Here is a 26,504-nt window from a genome sequence, read left to right on the forward strand (position 1 = left end):
ACAGCCCATGATCATGGACCTCATCTAGAGTGACCATGAGGTTCTTGGTCACCACTCTAGCTTTCTCCATGATTTGCTCAGTTTGGCCAGGAGACCAGCTCTAGGAAGAGTCCTGGTTGTTTCAAACTACGTCCATTAAGGGTAACGGAGACTACATGCTTCTGTGAAGCTTCATGAGCAGATTTTTTTCTGAATTGTTCTCCAGATGTGTGGGTTGATGCAATCCAGTTTCTGAGCTCTACAGACATTCCTTTTTCTTTTTCTTTTTTTACCTCAGGGCTTGGTTTTTGCTCTGATATGCCTTTTCAACTGTTAGACCTTTAAGACAAGTGTGCCTTTCCAAATCATGACCATTCAATTGAATTTGCCACAGGTTAACTTTACTTGAAGTGTAGTAACATCTACAAGCAATATGAATGCTCCTAAGCTAAATTTCAATTCTCTCAGATAAGGGTATGAATACTTGTGCAATTAAATCATTTAAGTTTTTTATTTTTTAATAAATTTGCAAAGATGTTAAAAACCTGTTTTTTGCTTTGCCGTTATGATGTATAGAGTGTAGACTGATGTGAGGAAAAAAGCAATTTAAAACAGTTTAACCTAAAGCAGCAATGTAATAAAATGTAAAAAAAAAGGGGGGTATGAATACTTTTGCAAGGCACTGTAAACTTGCAATTGCAAGAAATTAAGAAAAAGTTGCAAATAAACCAGGTTTGTGACAACTCATTTTTTAATCTACATTATTAATGAGCATGTCAAGAGCATTTTTTAATAAATGTTATAATTGGAAAACCAGACCTCTTTGCCATCATTTACTCACGCTCATGTCACTCCAAACAATGTCCATATGACTTTATTTTGTCTTGCACCAAAAAAAGTAATAGGGACAATATTGTTTGACCACATCCACTTTCATTATTTAATAAAGAGCTGTTTGTACATTCTGCTAGATATCTCTTTTTGTGTTCTATGAATGAAAGAAAGTCCACTTGAGCTTTGAACCACTTGATAGTGTTGGTAATTTTTCAAACTATTACCTATAAGTAAGCCATTTGTAGGTGATTCCCTTGAAAAGTGTAAACACTGTCGCCCAGTCCCAACCAGCAGTTGTGTCTAGAAAGCAACCATCCTACACAAAACTCACAAAGATTCACACAGAAATGAGATAATCACCTTTGGCAAAACTGTTATTTGAAACGAATAAAGGCTAATTCACACTTCACCGACAGACACTAACTAACACCAATAATCACCAGATTATAGTACCTCACTTCTCACACATTCCACGACCTGACAAACGGCAATTGTTTAGTCTGTGAAAACAAGCAACGACTAATGCTAACAGGCGCAGACAGGGGTAACACATTGCTCAGACAAAACCCGCCAAACTTTTCTGTTGCCGTTGGTCAGCGTCTGTCGGTGCAATGTGAAATAGGCTTTACAAAGCCAGAAACCTTAACTTTGAAAATCATTACTTTTGCAATTTCATTTGAAGCCGTTAGTGGCACAAAAATGATACACTTCACCTTTAACTGTGTGGACCTACATAATGAGGCTAGATGCTAAAATAATCTTCATGGCGTGGGGACACAGATGGCAGCAGTGGCGAGCTACAGACCTCCTGCTCTTGTTAGATGAGAGGAGGAAGAGAAGTAGAGAGACGATGTACTTTATGTGTGTCAGCTCCACTGAGTTTTGAACAGGATGGATGTATTCCCCTCGGACCCCAGTAAAAGATAACACTCCTTCATGTCACCATAATAATTGGTGTTGGGAAGCTGGCACACTGTACTGCTCCTCCTCTGAGGAATCATTCTGCGGCTCTATTGCAAACAAACCAGTTGGAATGCTTTTACACTGGGGACTGTGGTGACTCTGCCTTTATATGGGCAGTCGTGCATACTAGTTTGACAGTTAAGAGAAGCATTTGTCAGTATAAAGTTGGATTTTTCCCATGTGAATGATATATGGGAGAGGACTTGAACTTGACAATCCATGTTTAGAGATGACAGGGCCTTGTAGAAGCTTTAGCTTAGCATGTTTAATTGCAAATCAAAGTAAATACTCAAAATAATGATGAAAAAACTAGATGTTGAAACTAAAAAAAGTGTGTAATATGAACTTCAACAATGTTGTAAGTGGCTGGCAGGGTGTTGGTATGTAGTTGCTAGAATGTTAAGAGCAGTGTTGGGGAAAGTTAGTTGTAAAAGTGGCGCATTTCAATATTGTGTTACTCCATAAAAAGTAACTTTGCAATTGCAATACTTAGTCTTTTATGGAAAGTAATGCATTTGGTTTTTTATGTTACTTTTTGTCACCTGGGATGGGCTTGTTTAATTTTTTTTAACAACCAAAAAACAAAAAACAAAGTTATATTTTTGGCAACTGTAAAGTCCCTTTCACAACAAAAGGGAAATTAATAAGTGTAAGGCAGTAGGAAATGCCTCTGCCACTTGAGAGGACAGAAGAGCTGTAGTGAATAAATGGGAAAACAAAGTAACAGATATTTTTGTTGTAAATTTAAAAGTAATGTGTTACTTTACTAGTTACTTACAAAGTAATCTGATTACGTAACTTGCGTTACCAACACTGGTTCCGAGTAGCTAATAGAGCACTTCTATTAGGGTATAAAAAATCTTCATAAAATGAACTAAGGCATGAACTAAATCAACCAGCTATGAGATGAATCACAACATTACAAACTTTGATTTAAGAAAACATTATTTTTTACATTTGGACAAAAATGCAAAAGTACAAGACTGTGTACTAAACTAGAATGAGGAAAAGTTGAATAATAATAAACACTCAAATTGTAAGCAAAAATGTAAATTGAAAATTTTTACATTAACTTCTAAATCTAATTTGTTGTTAACATATTATCATGTTTTCTAGACTTTAAACATGCATTAAAACATTAAGACATCAATAACAGGTTATGAATAATGAATAGACTAATGTTTAGCAAAATAAACTTTCCTAGACTTCATTTATGTCATTTATTTAGGTTAATTTATGTTTATTTTGTGCTATAACTAGTAGTAAAAAGGAAGGGATGATTGCGTTCACTTGTGTTCTGCACTAGTTTAAACTGAGGCACCTACAGCGATCTTTCATGCCATATCAAAGAGTGTCAAAAAGGCATATATTGCTGGAATTTCCTGAAATTTGCATTTGCAGTGCTTCATAGGTGTGGGTAGAAGTTAAAGGTGTGATTTTCTTGTTTCAAATCTCAGACTGGTGGAGAGTCTCTGCAGAATCATGGGTAATGTAGTCTTTTAGCTAGAATTCTACTGTTTAACAAAAGTTGCAATATTGTGGGCTGATGCTTTAACAAAACCTTTTTAAAGGTGGAAAACTGTATTCAACTTGGCATAGTTGAATAATAACAGTTCTCTTCATGGACATGACATACAGTGAGCCTCAAAAACCATTACTTCCTCCTTCTTATATAAATCTGGTGTTTGCAAAAGACCACTGAAAAAAGAAGCCAATCTTAACATAACACCGACTATGACGTTATAGTCAGGATCATTAATAATTACGCCCCCAACATATACATTGCTGAATCATCAGAAGTTCTGCAGGTAGGCTATTGTGAAAAAACAAAGCGAGGACAATAGCGAAAATGGCAGATCACGGGAATAAATGTTATGTTCCAGGTTGTGCAGGGATGTTAAGTGCAGAAATGGGTTGGTGTCTGTACTCAGAAAGGCACGGAAAACAAATAATGCATTCTAATAAAATAACACGAGCCACTAAAGGGACATGGTTAGCTTCTTGCTAGCGGTAGTCTGCTACATTGCAGTACATAAGATTTCACTTACCACATAAACAGAGTAATGGTGCGTTCACACCGGACGCGACTTGCGCGGAAAAAACGCGCTATTCGCGCGTGGTTGAACGCTTGAACATTTGAGTTTACTCGCGCCATTCGCGCGGTAAAATTCGCGTCATTCGCGCGTGACATTTTCTTCACAACAGACGCGAATTCGCGTCAAGGGAGGGGCTTCTGCCACTCGTCAGCGGGAAAGTAGTTGTAAAATAGGTGAATGAGCTCAATTTGCCAGCTTTAGCTTGCTTGTAGTCTCAATATGTATGTATATGTAGGTCAAATTGAGTAAAGAGCGTTTTTTAAAACTAACCAGATTGTCCGACCTCTTCACTCACTTTATTCCTAGCAAGATCCCTTTTATTCCTGTTTCTACAAAAGTCCAAAGATGTATCGTACAGCTCCGAGGAACCACAGACAGCAACGGTGATTTTGTCCGCCATTGTTGTTTCGGATTTCTGCCTCCGTCACTACTAGAGCAAGCTCCTGATTGGTTACCGCGGCGCGGAATTCCGCCGAAGTTCAGATTTTTGAACTCGCGCGTTTCGCGCGGCAATCGCTTGAAACGCTCATGCGCGCCGCGCCATTCGCGCTATTCGCGCGTTTCGCGCCGCCTCATTCGCGCTTTTCGCGCCGCAGGATGGCTATTCGCGTCTTTGCATTGACTTAACATGTAAATCACTCGCGCTTGCCGCTTCATTCGCGTCCGGTGTGAACGCACCTTAAGAAGAGATGATTGTGCGAACGATGACGAATGATTTGCAGATTCTGAGCACCGGTGACAAGCATCTAAACTTGTATAATGTGTGGTATACTGCCACTGTAGTATACACAGAGCATGTCAGAGCTCATCATTATTATTCATGAACCTTCCAAATAAGGTAAGAACAGACCATTTAATTCTAGGGACAATTCCTAGGGTTGTAAATGAACTTGTAAAACCGTTACCTAAGCCATATACCTTCTATGTAGATAACAATGTAAATATTGTATCAATGCATTCTATGGCACCTTTAAGTTTCCATTTACAGCCTCACAGCTCACAGAAGGTGTGCCTCAATTCTTTATATTTTACTATGATGAAAATGAATGTGATTTGTACTTCCAGAATCAGACTGTTGAACTCTAGCATACAGTTGCTTGCTTGTTCTACATGGTTACTAGGAAATTGCTTACAGGCCAAGTCAAAATTGCTTTAACAATTACATATGACCAATCGTAATAGTGATACTTGCCTTAAACAGAACTCGCTAATAAATAAAAGATTTTGTTGTTGTTATTGTTTCTGGAATTAAAAAACCTTCCTCACATCTTCCTCAGGTTGCTTCTCTATCACGTTCATTAGTTCACTCAGTAGCACATGTTAGATAGTGGCCACGTGCTGTTTCTCTGTAACCAGGCAGACTTATGGCCCGTGCTACTCTGTTTAATGAGTTTCCGTGGTAACACTCACCAAGGCACTGGCAAGTGCGTTAGGCTGATTATAAACACAGATCTGTTATGAACGATGGATGTTGGTCTAATTAGTGGTGTTTGCTAAGGAAAGCGTCACTTTTAGCATTACTCATACTGAAGAATAGCGTTTTGAACAAAGTCCTAACACTAAGTGTTAAACTTTGGCGCAACTGTTCCAATGTTTTATGGATATGAAATAACCTCATACCCAGAAATCCTTAGCAATTTAATAGTGCTAAAATACTCTTGATACTTTAGAAACTGCATAGCAAGACTTTGGTTGTCACCCACAATAATCATGCAAATGTTTTCAAAGTATTTTGGGGAAAAATACTTAAATGATGCTTAAAGGGATGGTTCTCTCAAAAATGAAAATACTGTCATTTAATCAAACTATGTTTCTTTCTTCTAGTTTTGGAAGAAACAGTTGCTGGTCCCCATTGACTTCCCATAGTATGAGAAAAGAAGTACAATGGAAGTCAAAGGTGACCAGAAATTGTTTAGTTACTAATGTTATTGAAAAAATTGGTAACACTTTACAATAAGGCGTAATTTGTTAACATTAACTAATGTAATAACTTACATGAATAAACCATGAACAGTACATTTATTACACTATTTATTCATCTTTGTTAATGTTAGTTAATAAAAACAGTCGTTCATTGTTTGTTCATGTTAATTCACAGTGCATTTACTAATGTTAACAAACACAACCTTTGATTTTAATAATGCATTAGTAAATGCTGATATTAACATTAACTAACATTAATAAATGCTGTTGAAGTATTGTTCATTCTAAGTTCATGTTAACTAATGTAGTTACCAACATGAGGGTGAGTAAATGATGACAGAACATTGTTTTTTTTGGGTGAACTATTCTTTAAGCAGTAAAATAGCATTTTTTTTCTGTCGGATAAGAGATTTGCATTGTTTTGTGTGAGATATGGGTTTTGTTGGAGTGCTCCCTGTTATACTTTGACATTTGAAACTTTTAGAGATTTTAACAAGTAAATTTAATTAGACTTTCAAATCAGGGTGTATAAACTATATTTGCATTTTCAAAAGTAAATAGCAGTGCTTGAAAGGCAGCAAAAATAGCATTTAAGATTATGAAAAGTTCAGGTTTTGACCTTTGGTTTTACATGAATGAAATTCCACATCTGTCAGGAATCCGTAGAGATGAGACTGGAAACAGAGGTAAGTAAAACGTAATGGTGTTTTATTAAACAGACTGAGTATGGGAACAGGAAAAGAAGTCAATGGAGGCAGGTAAGGCTTATCTGACGGTCCTTTAGCAATCTTGGGAAATGAGTCCTTAACGATCTCGCTGGAAGAGAGGAATATCCGGAAGAGAGGTCTGACGTCCGTGGTTGACATGGGTATGTAAACAGTAGACCAGACAAAGAGTCTCTGAAGGAATGGTCTATTTAAACAGGTGAGGTGATTGAGAACAGGTGTTTAGAATTCGGGTGATGATGATCTGGTGGGTGGAGTTTCAGTGTTCGTGACAAGTGGTGGTGGCTGCTGTGAATGCCTGACATTACCCCCTCCTCCAGGGGCGGCTCCCGACGCCCCAACACGACGTCGAGGACGGCCGCGACCACGAGGGGCAGGACGATCCGGGTGGCGACGGTGGAAATCCAGTAGGAGAGTGGGGTCTAGAACATCATCTCTTGCCACCCAGGAACGTTCCTCAGGACCATACCCCTCCCAATCCACGAGATATTGCAGGCGGCCACCTCGACGTCGTGAATCCAAGATCTCATGCACTGTGTAGATGGAGGGTTGGTCTAAGATCTCGGATGGAGGAGGTTCAGCTTCAGCTCGTGTGGGATCTGTGGCAGAGGGAGAAAAAGGTTTAAGAAGGGAGACATGGAACGTGGGGTGAATTCGGTACCTTGGAGGGAGCTGAAGCTGAAAGGTAACGTCGTTGATCTGCCTCAGGATTTTGAATGGACCAATATAGCGGGGACTCAGCTTGCGGCAGGGTAATCGCAGACGGATGTCCCTGGTGGATAACCAAACCTTGTCTCCAGGTCGAAAGGGAGGAGCGATTCGGCGTCTGACGTCTGCGAAACCCTTGTGTCGTCGTATAGCCCGTTGGAGATGTTGATGAGCTGAGTCCCACACTCTCTCGCTTTCTCGAAACCAGTGGTCTACAGAGGGGACATTGGAGGGTTCCTCCGTCCAGGGAAACAGCGGAGGCTGGTACCCGAGTACGCACTGAAATGGTGTTAATCCGGTGGTGTCCTGGCGAAGGGAGTTCTGTGCGTACTCGGCCCACGGGAGGAACCTACTCCAATTGTGCTGATCGTTGGAACAGTATGCCCGAAGGTAGCGTCCAAGCTCCTGGATCTTCCGTTCAGTCTGGCCATTCGTCTGTGGATGATAACCAGAAGAGAGATTAACAGAGATACCCAACAGTTTGAAGAAGGATTTCCAGACGTGCGAGATGAATTGAGGACCCCGGTCCGAAACAATCTCCTCCGGGAGACCGAAATGACGGAAGATGATGTGGAATAAAGCTTCCGCCGTCTCCATGGCTGTGGGAAGACCCTTCAGGGGATGGAATTTGCAGGATTTGGAGAAGCGGTCCACCACAACCAGGATGCAGGTGTTACCGTCGGAGAGGGGTAAATCAGTGACAAAGTCTACTCCTAGGTGGGACCAGGGCCTCTGTGGGATAGGTAATGGCACCAGTTTTCCTGTGGGGAGATGTCGAGGGGAGTTAGACATGGCACAGACTGAACAGCTTTGGACGTACCTGATGGTATCTCGGCGCATACTCGGCCACCAGTAACGAGGTTGGAGAAGCGAGAGGGTCCTTCTGCTGCCCGGGTGTCCAGAGCCCAGAGACTGGTGGATGGAGTCCAGAAGGAAGGGACGTTGGGAACTGGGAACATAGATCCTTCCTTCTGGACATTCCGGCGGAGCTGGCTCTTGGAGGGTGGCTTGACTAATCTCCTGATCCAGGTTCCAGATGATGGGGACTGACAATGACTTGTGGAGGAAGAATGGATTCAGGTTCGGAGGGAGAGTCTGTAGTGAACTGTCGGGAGAGTGCATCAGCTGGAACGTTCTTGGATCCAGGACGGTAGGTAATTCTGAAGTTGAAACGTGTGAAGAACAATGCCCATCTGGACTGTCGAGGGTTAAGACGTTTGGCTTCACGAAGATATTGCAGATTCTTGTGATCAGTGATTATGGTGAATGGATGAACTGCACCTTCCAGCCAATGTCGCCACTCCTCCAGAGCCAGTTTGATGGCTAGAAGCTCTCGGTTGCCAACATCATAATTTTGCTCCGCCGGAGTAAGTTTCTTCGAGAAGTAGGCACAGGGACGGAGGAGTGAGGATTCACCAGCCGCTTGAGAGAGTACTGCTCCCACTCCTACCGTTGACGCATCGACTTCCAGGAAGAAAGGACGTTCCGGATCAGGATGATGTAATAAGGGAGCAGTACTGAACATGTTCTTAAGTTGTTGGAATGCTTCGTGGGCAGAGGAGTTCCAGGCTAGATGTTTGGGTTTACCTTTCAGGAGGGAGGTCAAAGGAGCGGTGATGGAGCTGTAGTTCTGGATAAACCGTCTATAGAAATTGGAGAATCCGAGGAAACGTTGGAGTTCCTTAACAGTAGTGGGCTGGGGCCAAGTCTGGATGGCTTTCACTTTATCTTGATTCATCTGCACACCCTCGGCATTGATGTTGTATCCCAGGAATTGTACAGATGGTTGATGGAATTCACACTTTTCAAGTTTGAGGAACAGCTGGTGTTGGCGGAGTTTCTGGAGGACCTGTCGGACGTGCTGGCGATGTTCGGCCTGGTTCCGGGAATAGATCAAAATGTCGTCAATGTAGACCACCACAAAACGATGGAGATATTCCCGGAACACCTCATTCATAAACGTTTGGAAGACTGAGGGACTGATGGATAACCCATAGGGCATGACCTGATACTCGTAGTGCCCTGACGGAGTAATGAAGGCCGTCTTCCACTCGTCTCCCGCCCGAATACGAATGAGGTTATAAGCACTCCGCAGGTCCAACTTCGTGAAGACTTGGGCTCCACGAAGTTCTTCGAGGGTGGCAGGAACGAGTGGTAACGGATAGGGTTGTTGGATGATTTGGGAGTTTAGGTGTCTGTAATCGATGCAGGGCCTGAGACCTCCATCCTTCTTACCCACGAAGAAAAAGCTGGAAGCGGCTGGTGAGGTGGAGGGTTGGATGAAACCTTGCTTCAGGGCTTGCCATATGGATTTTGCCCATTGTAGAGCCTTACCGGAGAGGAGAGAGATGAGAAACGCCACTTTGGAATCCTCGGTGGTGAATTTATGAGGTTGCATTTTGATGAATAATTCAACTTGTAGAAGAAAACCGCTACACTCAGCCGCCTCGCCGGAAAACATTGCCGGCATGGCCATGGGACTTCCTGAGGCAGATGGCGGTGGAGGTGGTGGAAACGCCGCCCTTAAGGCATTCACAAGTTCCGAGGTTTGATCTGGAACAGCCGTTTCCTCTGTGCTCATTGTTGTAGTCGGTCTGGTCTTCTGTCAGGAATCCGTAGAGATGAGACTGGAAACAGAGGTAAGTAAAACGTAATGGTGTTTTATTAAACAGACTGAGTATGGGAACAGGAAAAGAAGTCAATGGAGGCAGGTAAGGCTTATCTGACGGTCCTTTAGCAATCTTGGGAAATGAGTCCTTAACGATCTCGCTGGAAGAGAGGAATATCCGGAAGAGAGGTCTGACGTCCGTGGTTGACATGGGTATGTAAACAGTAGACCAGACAAAGAGTCTCTGAAGGAATGGTCTATTTAAACAGGTGAGGTGATTGAGAACAGGTGTTTAGAATTCGGGTGATGATGATCTGGTGGGTGGAGTTTCAGTGTTCGTGACAAGTGGTGGTGGCTGCTGTGAATGCCTGACAACATCAGAGCCACTCATAACTATTAAGTAAAATGAATTACTAAGTAAAGCAATAAGTAATAAGTGTTACTTTTTAATGTTTCTTTTGGCTGTGCATGATAACAAACATATTACCTGGCTTCTGTGCACCAAACACATTTCTGCTATGCAAATGGTACTCATGGTGTAGGAACAATGTTCACTAAAAATGCTAGTAAATTTCACAAGTAATTACAAAGAAAACAGCACTGTATTGATGATGCATTGAATTTAACATGAAATGAAGAAGACTGTATTGGTAACACTTTATTTTAAGGACCAGTTCTCACTGTTTTCTTATTAGCATGCATATTACTAGCACATTGGCTGTTTATTAGTAGTTATAAAACACATATTAATGTCTTGTTCTCCATGACCATATTATAGATCCCTTAATTTTACCCAATACCTAAACTTAACAACTAACTGTTACGAATCTGGTCTGTTGCCTTTCGTTCGTTCACCACATGAGGTCACTCTCTCATCACATGGACTCTCACACCACACTGACTCTCACATGTCATTTCTGAACTACATCTCCCAGTATCCTTTGCACTAATTACACCTCACATCTGCCACCAATCAGAGACACTATTTAAGCCTGGGACTTCCTGGTTTCAAACTGCCGAGTATCGTTTTGCCTAGCGGACTTACGAAGCATTTTTCTAGTTTATTTTCCCTGTTTGTTCACCTGGACTATCTACCTTGTTTTATGATTGATCGCTGCCTGCCTTTTGACCCTGCCTGCTCTTAGGATTTACTCTGTGTTTTGCCCTCGTTGTTCCTGTTCGCTATTGATCGACCTTCTGCCTCTTTTTTGACCATGTCTATGCCTTTCGATAATAAAAGCTCGCACTTGGATCCGACCGTCTCACGACCATTCATGACAGAATACTCGGCCTTACCAGGATCCAGCGACTCTTACTATGAATCTGAACCAGGTATGGACATTGCAAGACAGTTATTAGCCCTCAAGCAGGGCACATGGTCGCTTGAGGGCTATGTTCGGGAATACTTACGCTAATTACTCAGACTTAGAGGACTGTTTACTAATCAAATTTTTTTGTGATGGCATAAACAAACCATTAAGGACTAAGTTGAGACGTGAGGGTCCCCGTTCATCACTCTGCAATTTTATGGACTATGCTTTACTGTGTGTCGGCTCGTCGTTTACTGTGGGTGTCGCGGAGGAGGAATGCTACATCGCAGCAACAGTGGCCGCAGGACATACCAATCTATTGAACTGTTTGCCGGACGTACCGGAGCACGTTTACAAAATGGAGGTTACAGTGCCGCTCCCTCACGTCACATCAGTTTATACGCATCAGAGACGAATAGCCAGCCTAGAGGACCCACTGCTGCGATCAGCTCGAGCAGCCAATCTCTCAAGGCCAGCGCCCGCTAGCTATGGTTCCAGAGCCAAGTCAAGCTACAGCTGAACTTCCAGAGCCAAGTCAAGCTACAGCTGAACTTCCAGAGCCACGTCAAGCTGCAGCTGAACTTCCAGAGTTTGCACCTGTCATGGCCGCCATCCCAGTGCCAGTTCACAAGATGGCCGCCACACCAGTGTCAGTTCACAAGATGGCTGTGACACCAGTGTCAGTTCACAAGATGAGCCCGTTCACAAAGTGGCTACTACCACAACACTAATTCAAGACACAGCGGCACTCCCTGAGTCCAGTCAAGACACAGCAGCACTTCCTGAGTCAAGTCAAGACACAGTGGCACTTCCTGAGTCAAGTCAAGACACAGCGGTACTTCCTGAGTCAGGTCAAGACACAGCTTCACATCCTGAGTCGGGCAAAGACACAGCTACACACCCTGAGTCAAGCAAAGACACAGCTTCACACCCTGAGTCAAGCAAAGACACTGCTTCACATCCTGAGTCAAGCAAAGACACAGCTTCACACCCTGAGTCAAGCAAAGACACTGCTTCACATCCTGAGTCAAGCAAAGACACAGCTTCACATCCTGACTCAAGCCAAGACACAGCATCTCATCCTGAGTCAAACCAATACACAGCATCACATCCTGAGTCAAGCTAAGACACAGCTTCACATCTTAAGCTAAGTCAGGACACCGCAGCACTTCCACAGTCATGTCAAGACATAGCAGCATCTCCTGATGTACATCAAATCGCAGCCACTCTAGCAAAATCAAACCAAGTCACAAATGATCCAGCAAAGCCAAGTGAAGTCGCAGCTGTTCCAGCCAGGTCAGGTCAAGCCACGGCTGCTCCTTCGAAGCCAGGTCAAGTCACAGCTGTTCCGTCGAAGTCAAGTCAAGTCACAGCCGTGCCAGCAAACCCAAGTCACGCCACAACTGTTCCAGCAAAGCCAAGTCATAGCACAGCCGTCCCCTCAAAGTCAGGTCAGGTCACAACCAGCCTCTCAAGGTTATGTCACATCTCGCCCGAGCGTCCAGAGCCAAGTCACGTCTCGCCCGAGCATCCAGAACCAAGCCACGGCTCGTCCGAGAGTTCGGAGCCAAGTCACGTCACGGCTGACTGCCCAGAGTCCTGCCACGTCACAGCTGGGCTTCTGGAGCTGAGTCACGTCTCATCTGTTCGCCCGGAGCCAACTCACCTCACGCTCCCTAACCACGAACTGATTCCTCCGTCCACAAAATTTCCCATCATGGGAATTACTCTACTATGTGTCTGGGCCGCATATACCACCACCGAGTCTCCAGAGGTGGCGGCTCACACTGCAGAACCTCTGGAGGCAGCTTCGTTTGCTGCAGCTCCCTCCACGACTTTGAGGGTCGCTGCAGTTTCCCCAGAGGTGGCAGCTGAGGCTGCGGAACCTCGTGAAATGGGGACGGCTGCGTTTGCTCCATGCACGGTGGTAGCGCCCTGTCACACTTCCTCATTCAATGAACTCTCTGCTCGACATGTCACGGCTTTGGGGGCCGTCAATGAACTCTCTGCCTGTCCTGTCACGTGTTTTCCTTGTTTATTTTCCCTGTTTGTTCACCTGGACTGTCTACCTCGTTTTATGATTGATTGCTGCCTGCCTTTTGACCCTGCCTGCTCTTAGGATTTACTCTGTGTTTTGCCCTTGTTGTTCCTGTTCGCTATTGATCGACCTTCTGCCTGTTTTTTGACCATGTCTATGCCTTTCGATAATAAAAGCTCGCACTTGGATCCGACCGTCTCACGACCATTCATGACACTAACGATACTAACTATTAATAAGCAGCAAATAAGAAGTTTATTAAGGTAAAACTATTAGTTAAATGTGTTAGTGAAAATGTGTTCCCTAATTTAAATTACCACTTTAGATCTAAAGTATTTGTCTTGTAAAAATCATATGGTGTTGTAAAATGTACAAACGCACAATAATCAGTTTTATTTGCAATTTCAAAAAATCTTTTTAACAGTTTACAAGAAAGAAGACAAATGTCATGTAATATTAAGCAAATATTATATAAATAGATATTATATAATAGCAAATGTACATGGGTGTCATCAAAACTGTAAATGGTACACATTTTAAGATTTTCAACCCCTTAATGCATAACTTATTGAAATTAAAAAAACAAAAACACAATATTATTTTTTCTATGTTGTCATTTACTGTCCCCTGAAAATAACTCAACCCTCACATTTCAGCAACCATTTTAGTATGTCTTCTCAAGGGAAAATACTATAGAAGTGAAACTTGGATATATTTTAGAGTAGTCAGTGTGCAGCTTGTATAGCAGTATAGATTTACTGTCCTCTGAAAATAACTCAACATACAGCCATTATTGTCAAAATAGCTGGCAACAAAAGTGAGAACACCCTAAGTGATAACAGCAGTATGTTGTTTAACCATGCAAAGCCACATTCCTATTCATCATGTTTATGTTTTTGTCTTCTTGACAGGACCATACAAAGTATGTGTATGTTGTATTAGAGCAGTTACACTTAGGTGCTTGTAGTGATAATGTACATTTAATTTAGCTCAAAGGGAATCGATTATGATTCAAAAGGGAATTTGAACAGAGTCACTGTTTTACGGCTGTTCAGAGTCGACTCGTGATTCATGGAACCAGCCGTGTAACATGACTCTGCAATGGATATTACAATCCAGAATACAGTGAAAACACTATGTGTTAGCACAGTAGCAAAAATCGGCAGTTTAAGGCATTAACTTGTAAGCACAAAACACAAGATACTTCTCTTTTCTATTAAAATAAGATTTATTGGATGAACCTAAGACATACAGACTAATCTAACACATAAACACGCGCATTCACATAGGTTGCAGAAAGAGAAAGTGAGGAAAGAATGAGTTTAAAGGAATGAAAATATGAAGTCACAAGTTTCTAGCAATATGTGCAATTGCTTAGACCTGAACAACCATCAATCACTTAATTAACCCTCGTATTGAGTCTCTCAAAGAGGTTATTAAACTTTATATCAGATGCACCAGTTCAGCTAGAATCTGGAGGTTGTACTTACGTTGCCTTTGTGTTAAGGGAATTCCTTTCGTCGCGTCGTTCCAGAAAGGGGTTTCCCGAGGTTGCTGATTGGTTGGTGGTTGTTCGATGTGATGTCTTCTTGGGCGTTGGCTGAGGATGCGGAGTTGTGTGCTGGTTAACGTACAGGTCAGCACAGACGTTTGGGTCGCGGCTTGAGGCAAAACTTAACTAGAACACGAAACTCTAAACGGAAAGAAATAAAAGAATTAAAGTAAAAGACAGAAGTGTAACAATCTCCTCATGTTTCCTTTAGAGGAGCGGCTGGCATGCTGGCCAGGGAGCGTTCATCATAGAAGAGAGTAAGAGAGTAAGAGAGAGATTTGATGGTGTCCTGAGTATTTAAATTCAGCTTTTGGACACATCCCAAATGGTGTCCTGACCAATTAAATCATTGTCCTAAGTCGGGGTACTGCTGGTTTCTCCACCCGAACCATAAATCACAATGTTATCTGATCAGTCCCGTGGTCCCAATTTCCTGCTCTTTGTAGAGTCAAATTTGGATGTGATATCTATAACAAGACTATAATACATTTTACAAAGGATTGAATTACAGAAACATTTCGAGAATGCAATTTCGAGCTCAGGCATACCAAACACCAATATAAACCATTAAGCTATTCAATAGTTATTAAAAAGGACATACACAATAAGTGATTAAAACATAATAGGCAAATGTGTGGGTTACATAAATGTTTCATTAGTTGTGCATAGAAATGATGAGTTGCTCATGAGTCCCTTTTAGCATCACTTTGGGTGTATGTGTGAAAAGGCAGTTTCCTGTGCCATACTGTGAACGTAAGGATGTGTTCTGTGAGGAGTCAAAAAGGTCAAAAGGGTGTAGAAGGAATTTCAGTCTGTGTCCCCTGTGTGGGGGAGCTCACTAACCGAAATCTCTAATGATTCTCATGTGATGTTCAAGATGTGCATGTCTTTGACCATTAATCTTGGTTACTTGCCCCAAATTTGACAATCTCCTTCCTTGGAATGATCAACAAGTGTCCTTTTGTGTTAATGTTGCAAGTTCCTAGTTGGTTAGGTTTGCTTCAAGCTGGCTGGCGCCAGGGTGTCAAATGACAAATTTTACGACAGGAGTCTAGTCATGCTGGGTCTCTTGTGAAATTTGGGTCTGTAGAAGTGTTTCAAAACTTCTAACCAAATCGGCTAAATTGTCTGATTCGCGCTGAAATCCTACATATTTCCCCCCTTCGCTAGGCGATGTGTTGTTGGCAGAAGACATCGACGAGCGCTGGAGAAACAAAGGCAGAAGAAGCAGACACAAACACAGCAAAAAACAAGACAACACTTCCAGGACAGTTACTGTACTGGTGCAGGGCATTACGTTATTCGGGTAAAATGGTCGAATTCACCTAGAAATTGTTGTTCAAATTTGTTTCGGTATAACGATTCTTTGATCAAATTTTGTGATTAAATTTGTTTCTTTCTTCTAAGTTTAAATTTAGAGACGTTCACCTTGGTTTCTGGTGACATTATTTGTGGTAAAATGATTTGACCTATCTTGCATGGAGCTCTCTGGCTCTCATTCAGTTTAGAGTGGTTTGCGGATATTAGGTGTGGCAAGTAAATCCTAATATCAGACCTTTGACCCTTGTAGGGTGTCTAGGAGTTTTACCTGCTAAAGCAAGAGGGGAAGGAAAGGGATAGGTTCCTTCATGGTGGATGTAAAACTATGTTAAGCTAAGATTTGAAAATTCTACTCGTGGGAAGAATATGTTTGTCGAATGTGTTATCAGTGGGTGTGGTTACCTCTGGGTGTAGGTAATGTTGTGAGTGTTAATTGTGTAGTGTATGTATGGTCAGAACTGTTTCAGTCTGTTTTGGCTCCCCCCTGTTCTTGTATGTCAGTGAAGATGCTCTCTGCATCCTTGGCTTAGATGAGGGTGTGTCCAGATGGGGGTCAGTCCAGCTAGGCAGGAAGTTCTTTTGCAGACAGTCGGAGGTAGTTTGGCATGGCTGTGTGAAGCTGGGGTGCAAAACTTTGTCTCCTATGTTGCATTCCACTTGTGATGCCTTCTGGTTGTGGCAGACTTTCTGACTTTGGTGGTTGCTGTTGCACAGACATGAATGTGGTTCTTGGAGTTGAAGTTCATTTGACAGTTTCTTTGTAAGTGATGGGTGACTGAGGTGATGTTCTTTGGTACCTCAGAGTTTTCGTCAGCGGATGGCCATGAGAGACTTGTTAATTCTGGGTGTTTGTTGAACAGGTGCTTGTCATCTCTGAGATGGTGGCGTATCAGGTGATCGCCGGCCTTCCGTTCTGTCGCTGGTCACAGCTAGCATGACATCTGTTTCTAGTCATTCATGGTTAGCTGGTTTTCAAGGAACTCTTTCAGTTGTTTCATGACTGGTTCCATGCCTTCTGAGGGTGAACAGTCTTGTTCTTGTGCAAACTTAGCGCTGTGGATGTTTGAGTGGTGCTGATGTGGGTTTTGTCTTTGCTTACCCACTCTAGTTGCTGTTGGATGAGCCGGTCGATTGGCTTTGCGTGTCCAGTTAGGTTTCCAGCTAATTCTTTCTTTTGGTTTTCTTGAGAAGTTTGGCTGGTCCCATGGCTTTTCCCAGCAGTTGGGCTGATAGCTGTTGTGGACATGAGGCTCACGTTCCCTGTGCTCTTGATGGAAGACTCGGGTGTTGTGATGCCACTGGGTGTCGTCCAGTGCATGGCTTGAGTCTTTGGTGACAGAGTTCAAGAGTGTGGATGTTTTGTTACCTTACTTTGAGGCCAACTTTTGCTTGGTGTAGGCCTTCTGTATTAGATCGCGCAACTGTTGGATGGTCATGGAGCGCGGACAGGCCATGACGCCGAGATGACGACTGACTCCAGGGTGAAGATTTTTTAGGAAAAAGGTTTTGAAGTTAAAGGAGAACTCCGGTGTGATATTGACCTAAAGTGTATTGAATCATGATACCGAGTGTGAACGTACCTTGCATATTTCATCTCGGTTTGTGTCCAGCTGTCCGAAATCTGGGGTCAGTTAGCCGATGCTCACAACAGGCTGTCTATGAGAGTGAACAGGGCATCGGAAAAGCCATGTAAATAAATCACTGTTTTACGCCATTTACGAGGCACAAAGTAGCTCCACACTTCATCGGTAGACTTCCTAGGGCCCTGACATTTAAAACGAGACATTGAGAACTCAGAAAAAGCACCGGTAGTTTATTTACAAGAAGATTTATACAGACATCTTCCACCATGAACAGAGCAGTAGCCGCCATCTTAAATGTAGTCGCGATAAGTCGAGTGTCGAGCACGAAGGAAACTACAACCTGATACGTTGATAACCTGATAAATTCATTGGTGCTCGACACTCGATTTGTCGTGACTACATTTAAGATGGCGGCGACTGCTCTGTTCCTGGTGGAAGATGTCTGTATAAATCTTCTTGTAAATAAACTACCGGTGCTTTTTCTGAGTTCTCAATGTCTCGTTTTAAATGTCAGGGCCCTAGGAAGTCTACCGATGAAGTGTGGAGCTACTTTGTGCCTCGTAAATGGCGTAAAACAGTGATTTATTTACATGGCTCCTTCGATGCCCGATTGACTTTCATTGACAACCTGTTGTGAGCATCGGCTAACTGACCCCAGATTTCGGACAGCTGGACACAAACCGAGATGAAATATGCAAGGTACGTTCACACTCGGTACCATGATTCAATACACTTTAGGTCAATATCACACCGGAGTTCTCCTTTAACCTCTTCTTCAAGGTCAGGTTTGTTGTGTGCACCAAAGTAGGCTTTTCGGAGTCAGCTGAAGTAGGCTTGTGGAGTCTCTTGTTGACCTTGTTTGATCTCCAAGGCAGTTAACAGTCCATATTCAGACTCATGGTCTGTAAACTCTATGATCAGGACCTCACGAAGCTGGTAGTTTGACTTTGTGTGACTGAGTTGTCGATCTATGAAGTTTCGTACCTCGACACTTGACGTTGCTCTTAGGAGGTACAACCTGTCTCTGTCAGTCACATGAGGTCTCATTTCTAAATGAAAATCAATATCGTGCAGGTGGGCCTGGATGTCGTGGCCCTCTTTGGAGTTCGGGTTGAACTGGCTGATGCTTTTAGACAGCTTGTTGAGGTCTTTGATGGTCAACCCATGTGCAGCTCCAAGATCTGCTTGGATGGGGTCTCTGCTTTCAGTGACAGGAAAGAGTTGTGTGGCGAAGGCCAGTGAGGTTTCGGGGTGGTGGCCCTTCGCTTCTTTCGTTGGATGCCAATTCTTGGATGTGAGACTCAGCTCTGCTCAGCAGTGGTGAGGCTGAAGTATGCTTCTCCTCTCTTGGTTCATAAGCATATTTGAGTTCTTTTCTGACCATGTAGAGCTCATCGTTGGCATCATGTAGATGTTGGGTCAGATTGTCTATTTCAGTGCTCTACCTTTCAAGGCGGTCTTCTAAGGCACTGATTTCAGCATTCTTGTCGCTGATGTCATTCTTGGCTTTCTCTAGTCTGTTTACCAGGTCTCTCTGGGCAGCCTTTGCTTGCTGTTGGTCAAGTTGAGCTGCTGCTTCCTAACTTGTTCCGTTGTTTCCTGCTCCCTCTCGTTGGGTGCTTTGAGTTGATCTTGAACTTTCACTTCCAGCTTGTCTATGTGGCATTGAGCACGAGACAGCTCCTCTTGGAGGTGGGTGATGTGCTTGTCGCTCAGTTTCAGCTGGGTTGTGAAGGCATAGCTTAGGGAGCTGGTGATTTTGACCAGCTCCTCGTGGTTGTTGTTCTGGCTTGAATCTTGTGTCAGGAAACTTCTCATTAAGAATATCTGCCTCATCTTGAGCTGGCTCACAAGAAAACCTGCAAACAGTTTGCTGAAGACAACCTGTCCAAGAGCATGAAGTACTGGAACCATGTCCTGTGGTCTGATGATACTTTAAGATAAACTCGTTTAGCTCAGATAATGTCCAGCATGTGTGACGATGCCCTGGTGAGGAGTACCAAGAAAATTGTCTCTTGCCTACAGTCAATCATGGTGGTGGTAGCATCATGGTCTGGGCCTGCATGAGTGCTGCTGGTACTGGGGAGCTGCAGTTAATTGAGGGAAACATGGATTCCATTAAGTACTGTACATTCTGAAACAGAACATAATGCCTTCCCTCCAGAAACTAGGCAGAACAGCAGTTTTCCAACATGATTACAATCTCAAACACACCACCAAGATGACACCTGCCTTGCCGAGGAAGCTGAAGGTGATGGGGTGGCCAAGTATGTCTCCAGACTAGAACCCTGTTAAGCACCTGTGGGGCATCCTCAAGTGTAGGGTGGAGAAGCATCATGTGTCTAACATCCAGCAGCTCCATGAGGAGTGGAAGAGGATCCCAGCAACAACCTGTGCAGCTCTGGTCAATTCCAGGCCCAGGATGATTAAGGCATTGCCAATATATATCCATATATCCAAGTTTAATTTCTATAGTATTGTCCCTTGAGAAGATATACTTAAATGGTTGCTGAAATGTGAGGGGTGTACTCACTTTTGTGACATACTGTTGAACAATAAAAACAAATGAACAATAAAAACAAAAACATCAAAAACAGCACACATACTACTAACAATACAATAAGCACATCAAAGAAACATATGTTTGAGGAATATCACTACGGTGATGCCTTGTAAGCATTGTAAAATGAAAATGGCCTATGGAACCTATTTAATACATCTTGGTCTTTACTTTAATTTTGCTCATCATGCAGCCCTAATTATCTCCACAGAGAAGATTCCCATATGAATTTGAAAACTATAAACATTATTACACATATAATGGTGAAAGAAACACGTGTTAATTAGTGTCACTATATTGTACAGTCAAACATGTCTGTGTACACCTCAGATTAATCAGAGGCAACCCCTTGTGTCTACATGTCTGTTTGCAGTACCTGCATGAGCATGGTGTAGTGCACAGAGACCTGAAACCTGAGAACCTGCTGTACGCCACCTCAGCGCCAGATGCTCCGCTCAAAATAGGTAAGGCTGGCTTTTCATTCACCTGTTATGGGAACTACAGTTTAGCTTAACTTCTCTTTTTGGCAAATTAATTTGAAAAAAAAAAAAAGTAACATGATCCTATACAATAACTTTCACTTTCATCTTTAAAGAATGGATAATAATAATAATAAATAATATAAAAAAAACTAAAACAGTGTTTTATATTAATCTTATACTCTATTTTGATTTAAATCAGCATAAAATAATTCATTACACTTCTTTTTTGCTGTAAAATATTAACTGCCCTCGACACCCCCATAGACTTCCACTGAAGAAGGGACTAAAGTCTTATCTGGGGACCAGAATATCATAGAGACTTGAGCAAACACCTAGCAACCACCCAGTACACCCCATCAGCTGCTTAATGATGCTCTACTACGTCTAAGTTTTGTATTAGCAAGCACCTTCTCAGATAATGTAAAAACTCTTTATGGTGTGATTTATCATTACAGCGGATTTTGGTTTGTCGAAAATTGTAGACGATCAGGTAACAATGAAGACTGTGTGTGGGACTCCTGGCTATTGTGGTGAGTGAGTTCATTAAAGATTTTTTTTTTTTTTACAGAGCACCATCTGTGGCCATCAGTTGCACAAAGAGAATTACAGAAAAGATGTAGTCTTTTTACAGCATCAGTGCAGCAGAGCATCGCCTCCCCTTTTTATTCTTTTCTTCTGATGTTTTGTCTTTCTCTCCCTCAGCTCCTGAGATTTTGCGGGGATGTGCCTATGGCCCTGAGGTTGACATGTGGTCTGTGGGAGTTATCACGTACATTTTGTGAGTGACACAACATACTTGTCTAAAGTTATTCTTTCACAAGAATGCTGTGCTTAGTCATTCAGTCTCTCTGTCGTATCAAACGCAAAATGCTGGTTTTGTCTCAGATCAGCCTCACTGGTGAAAAGTGTAAAGCACGTTTTGAACTTTTAAGTATAATTCCAGGAATTGGATGTAGTTTCTTTTACAAAAACAAAAATTCTAAGGAAGTTTGACAAAAAACAAAACTAAAACTCTGTTCAAAACTAACTGAAACTGGACTAACTGAAATTTAGGTAGTTATGTCTGTATTTTTGCACTTTCAGACTACAGATGATAATATTAAATGATATTATAGCATATTAGAATGATATCTGAAGAATTATGTGACATTAAAGACTGAAGTAATAATGAAAAATCAGCTTTTCAGCACAGAAGTAAATGACATTTTAAAATGTTTAAAAAGCTCTTAAATTGTAATAATATGTCACAATATGACTTTTTACTGAATTTTTTATCAAATAAATGCAGCTTTGGTAAGCATAGGAGACTTAAAAAAACATTAAAAATATAAATCATCTTAAAAGAAACGTCGCACAAATTAAAAACAGAAAACATCTTAGTGATGCTGTAAATCTTTACTATTAAGAGCACATGGTCATAAGACGCAAACCCCTCTTGTAGGCGATTAGTAGCTTGCAGTAACTCTAAAGTAATTTCCTTAATATATGTAATATTAATACTTTTTGTATATAATAATAATATACTAATATTTAGTATTTAGCTGCATGTATTACTGCTGCATGTATTTGTAATTTGCATTGGCTTTGGAAATTAGTTTAATGTCAATTTGTAGATGTGATGTTAAAACTAGCACTGTGTTTGTTTCCGTTCTCTTTACAGGTTATGTGGTTTTGAGCCCTTTTTTGATGACAGAGGGGACCAGTACATGTTTAAACGCATCCTGAACTGTGAATATGAATTTGTCTCCCCCTGGTGGGACAATGTGTCTCTCAATGCCAAGGACCTTGTGAGTAAATCTTTATAGATACAGTAGAAATTCCTAAATTAGAAAGGATTCGTACACTTCCAGAACAAAAATTGACATATAATGTACTCACCCCCTTTTTCACCCAAGATGCTCATGTCTTTCTTTCTTCAGTCGTAAAGAAATTATGTTTTTTGAGGAAAAGATTTCAGGATTTCTCTCCATATAATGGATATGTATGGTGCCCCCAAGTTTGAACTTCCAAAATGCAGTTTAAACGCAGCTTCAAAGGGCTCTAAACGACCCCAGCTGAGGAAGAAGGGTCTTATCTAGTGAAACGATCAGTTATTTTCGAAACAAATTGACTGTTTATATACTTTTTTTAACCTTAAATGCTCATTTCGTCTCTTCTCTGCGATTCGCATGTGTAGTTTGTGTAATCCGGGTCAATACAGTTAGGATATGTCGAAAAAGTTGAAGATGGGGAAGAAAACGAGATTTCCGAGACGAGACAAGATGAGCACTTGAAGTTAAAAAGTATATAAATTGTCAATTTGTTTAGAAAATATACAATTCTTTCACTAAATAAGACCCTTCTTCCTCGGCTGCATTTAAACTGCATTTTGGAAATTTAAACTTGGGGCCACCATACATCTCTATTATAAGGAGAGAAATCCTGAAATGTTTTCCTAAAAAAAAAAAACATAATTTCTTTACACAATCTTGCATATGTGGTTTACATAGGTGTAAGGGTTTATGGAATAGTTATACTGTACAAATTGTATTTTCTATCCCCTTACTCTAACCCTTCACATAAACCTACCCCTCACGCAAAATGTTCTGCATTTTTAGTTTTTCAAACAAACAAACAAAAAACATTGTTTAGAATGTTTTTTAAGCCATTTGGATTACGAGGACAATGAAAGTGTTTACGTTTTAATACCCGTGTCATTATACACATTTGTCCTATTTGTGATATATAAACATATATATCAGAACACACACAGTGACAGAAGAACCTTTTTTTATGTGTTTTATGTCACTTTGTTCTCTGCTGTATATTATGTTTTATACTTTAAAATAGTTAAAAATGAGTTGAGTTCTAACTTCTAATTGGATGATCTGTGTTCACTGCTGTAAAATAAAAGCTCACCTGTGAGCTTACATCAGTTCAGTTCTATTTCAGAACACCAAGTCGCTACATTGCTTGGCAACAGTAAACTGCCTACAGTTATGCTAATGAACTACATAACTTGGTAGAATAATTATTTAGAGGTTTATATACAGTATCTCACAAAAGTGAGTACACCCTTCACATTTCAGCAACCATTTTAGTATATCTTCTCAAGGCACAATAGTATAGAAATGAAACTTGGATATATTTTAGTGCAGCTTGTATAGCAGTATAGATTTACTGTCCTCTGAAAATAACTCAACATACAGCTATTATTGTCAAAATAGCTGGCAACAAAAGTGAGTACACCCTAAGAGAACTTGTCCAAAGTGTCAATATATTGTGTTAGCACCATTGTTATCTGGCACTGCCTTAATCATCCTGGGCATGAAATTGACCAGAGCTGCGCAGGATGTTGCTGTGATCCTCTTCCACTTCCTTTTCCTCTTCTTCTTCTCCATCTTACACTTGAGGGTTCAGGTCTGGAGACATACTTGGCCACCCCATTACCTTCACCTTCAGCTTCCTCAGCAAGGCAATTGTCATCTTAGTGGTGTGTTTGGGATTGTTATCATGTTGGAACACTGCCGTTCGGCCTAGTTTCTGGAGGGAAGGCATCATGTTCTGCTTCAGAATGTATAGTACTTAATGGAATCCATGTTTCCCTCAATGAACTGCAGCTCCCCAGTACCAGCAGCACTCATGCAGCTCCAGACCATGATGCTACCACCACCATGATTGGCTGTAGGCAAGACACAATTTTCTGTGCACCAGGGCATCGCCACACATGCTGGACACCATCTGAGCAAAGTTTATGTTATAGTCTCATCAGACCACAGGACATGGTTCCAGTAATTCATGCTCTTGGACAGGTTGTCTTCGGCAAACTGTTTGCAGGCTTTCTTGTGAGCCAGCTTCAGATGAGGCTTCCTTCTGGGACGACACCTATGCAAACCGACTTGTTGCGGGGTGCAGCGGATGGTTTGAGCACTGACAACCTGACCTTCTACTTCTGCAACCTTTAAAGCAATGCTGGCAGCACTCATGCATCTGTTTTTTTGAAGCCAGGTTCTGCACCTGACGCACAGAATGAGTACTCAACTTCATTGATATACCCTTGCAAGGCCTGTTCCGAATGGAACCCATCTTGGAAAACCTCTGTATGACCCTGACCACTGTAGTGTTACTGAACCTCTAATAGACTTGGCCATCTTTGTGGAGAGCAACAATTCTAATTCTCAAATCCTCAGAGAATTCTTTGCCATGAGATGTCATGTTGAACATCCAGTGGTCAGTATGAGAGAATTGTACTTAAAGCACCTACTTTTAACTGCTCTAATACAAGATACAAAACTTTGTATGGTCCTGTCAAGCAGACAAAAACATAAACATGATGAGTAGGACATGTGGCTGTCACATGTCTCCTTATGTTTCCTGTCTTTTGCCTTATGTTTGCACTGTTGAAATTTGGTTTCTCCCTCTGTCTCCCCCTGTCAGTTTGTATGATTTGGTTTAGCCCTTGTTAAGTGATTATCGTTTTCACCTGTGTGTCTTGATTAGTTTGCTTTATAAGTCAGTCTTTGAGTTCAGTCCTTTGTCGGTCATTTAATGTCAATGCTCCTTAATGTTCCTGGATGTTATTTTGATGTCAAATGTGTTCAGTGTGTGTGTGGAAATCCCCTGTCTCTTCCTTGGAAATCAAGATTAAAAGTATTCGTTATTTGACTTTGACTTTCGCCTCGTCAATCCAGCACCGGCTGTGACAGTGGCTTTGCATGGTTAAACAACATACTGCTGTTATCACTTAGGGTGTACTCACATTTGTTGCCAGCTATGGACAATAATGGCTGTATGTTGAGTTATTTTTAGAGGACAGTCCATCAATACTGCTATACAAGCTGCACATTGACTACTCAAAAATATATCCAAGTTTAATTTCTATAGTATTGTCTCTTGAGAAGATATACTAAAATGGTTACTGAAATGTGAGGGGTGTACTCACTTTTGTGAGATACTGTATATATATATATATAGTTTAACATTGGTTTTATAATTTTCTGTATCAAATATTGCTATACTGTGTTACACCAGTCAAGCATAACATTATGACCACCTTCCTAATATTGTGTTGGTCCCCCTTTTGCTGCCAAAACAGCCGTGACCCCTGCTGTGGTATCTGGCACCAAGATGTTAGCAGGAGATCCTTTAAGTCCTTTAAGTTGTGAGGTGGGGCCTCCATGGATTGGATTTATTTGTTCAGTACATCCCACAGATGCTCGATTAGGTTGAGATCTGAGGAATTTGGAGGCCAAGTCAATACCTCAAACCTCGTTGTTGTGCTCCTCAAACCATTCCTGAACCATTTTTGCTTTGTGGCAGGGCGCATTATCCTGCTGAAAAAAGTCACAGCCACCAGGGCTTATCGTTTCCATAAAAAAAGGGTGGACATGGTCTGCAACAATGCTTCGGTAGGTGGTATGTGTCAAAGTAACATCAATATGGATGGCAGGACCCAAGGTTTCCCAGCAGAACATTGCCCAAAGCATCACACTGCCTCCGCCGGCTTGTCGTCTTCCCATAGTGCATTCTGGTACCATGTTTTCCCCAGGTAAGTGATGCACACACATCCGACTATCCACGTGATGTAAAAGAAAATGTGATTCCTCAGACCAGGCCACCTTCTGGTGCACATGTGCCCATTGTTGGTGCTTTTCGGCGGTGGACAGGGGTCAGCATGGGCACCCTGACTGGTCTGCGGCTATGCAGCCCCATACGCAACAAACTGTGATGCAATGTGTATTCTGACACCTTTAAATCAGATCCAGCATTAACTTCTCAAGCAATTTGAGCCACAGTAGCTTGTCTGTTGGATCTGACCACACGGGCCAGCCTTTGCTCCTTATG

At 41.9% G+C, this 26,504-nt stretch overlaps 1 protein-coding gene across 1 annotated transcript in view; it reads left to right on the forward strand.

Annotated features, from left to right (window-relative positions):
• The window catches only part of camk4 (calcium/calmodulin-dependent protein kinase IV), a 72,403-nt gene that overhangs the window by 40,235 nt on the left and 5,664 nt on the right, over positions 1-26,504 (forward strand). The window contains exons 7-10 of the mRNA XM_073840670.1: positions 20,573-20,663; positions 21,137-21,211; positions 21,384-21,459; positions 22,342-22,468. Of these exons, the coding sequence (XP_073696771.1) occupies positions 20,573-20,663; positions 21,137-21,211; positions 21,384-21,459; positions 22,342-22,468 (369 nt within the window). The remainder of the gene's footprint in view (positions 1-20,572; positions 20,664-21,136; positions 21,212-21,383; positions 21,460-22,341; positions 22,469-26,504) is intronic.

Source organism: Garra rufa, chromosome 5 (genome assembly GCF_049309525.1).
Source record: "Garra rufa chromosome 5, GarRuf1.0, whole genome shotgun sequence".
Classification (NCBI taxonomy): domain Eukaryota; kingdom Metazoa; phylum Chordata; class Actinopteri; order Cypriniformes; family Cyprinidae; genus Garra; species Garra rufa.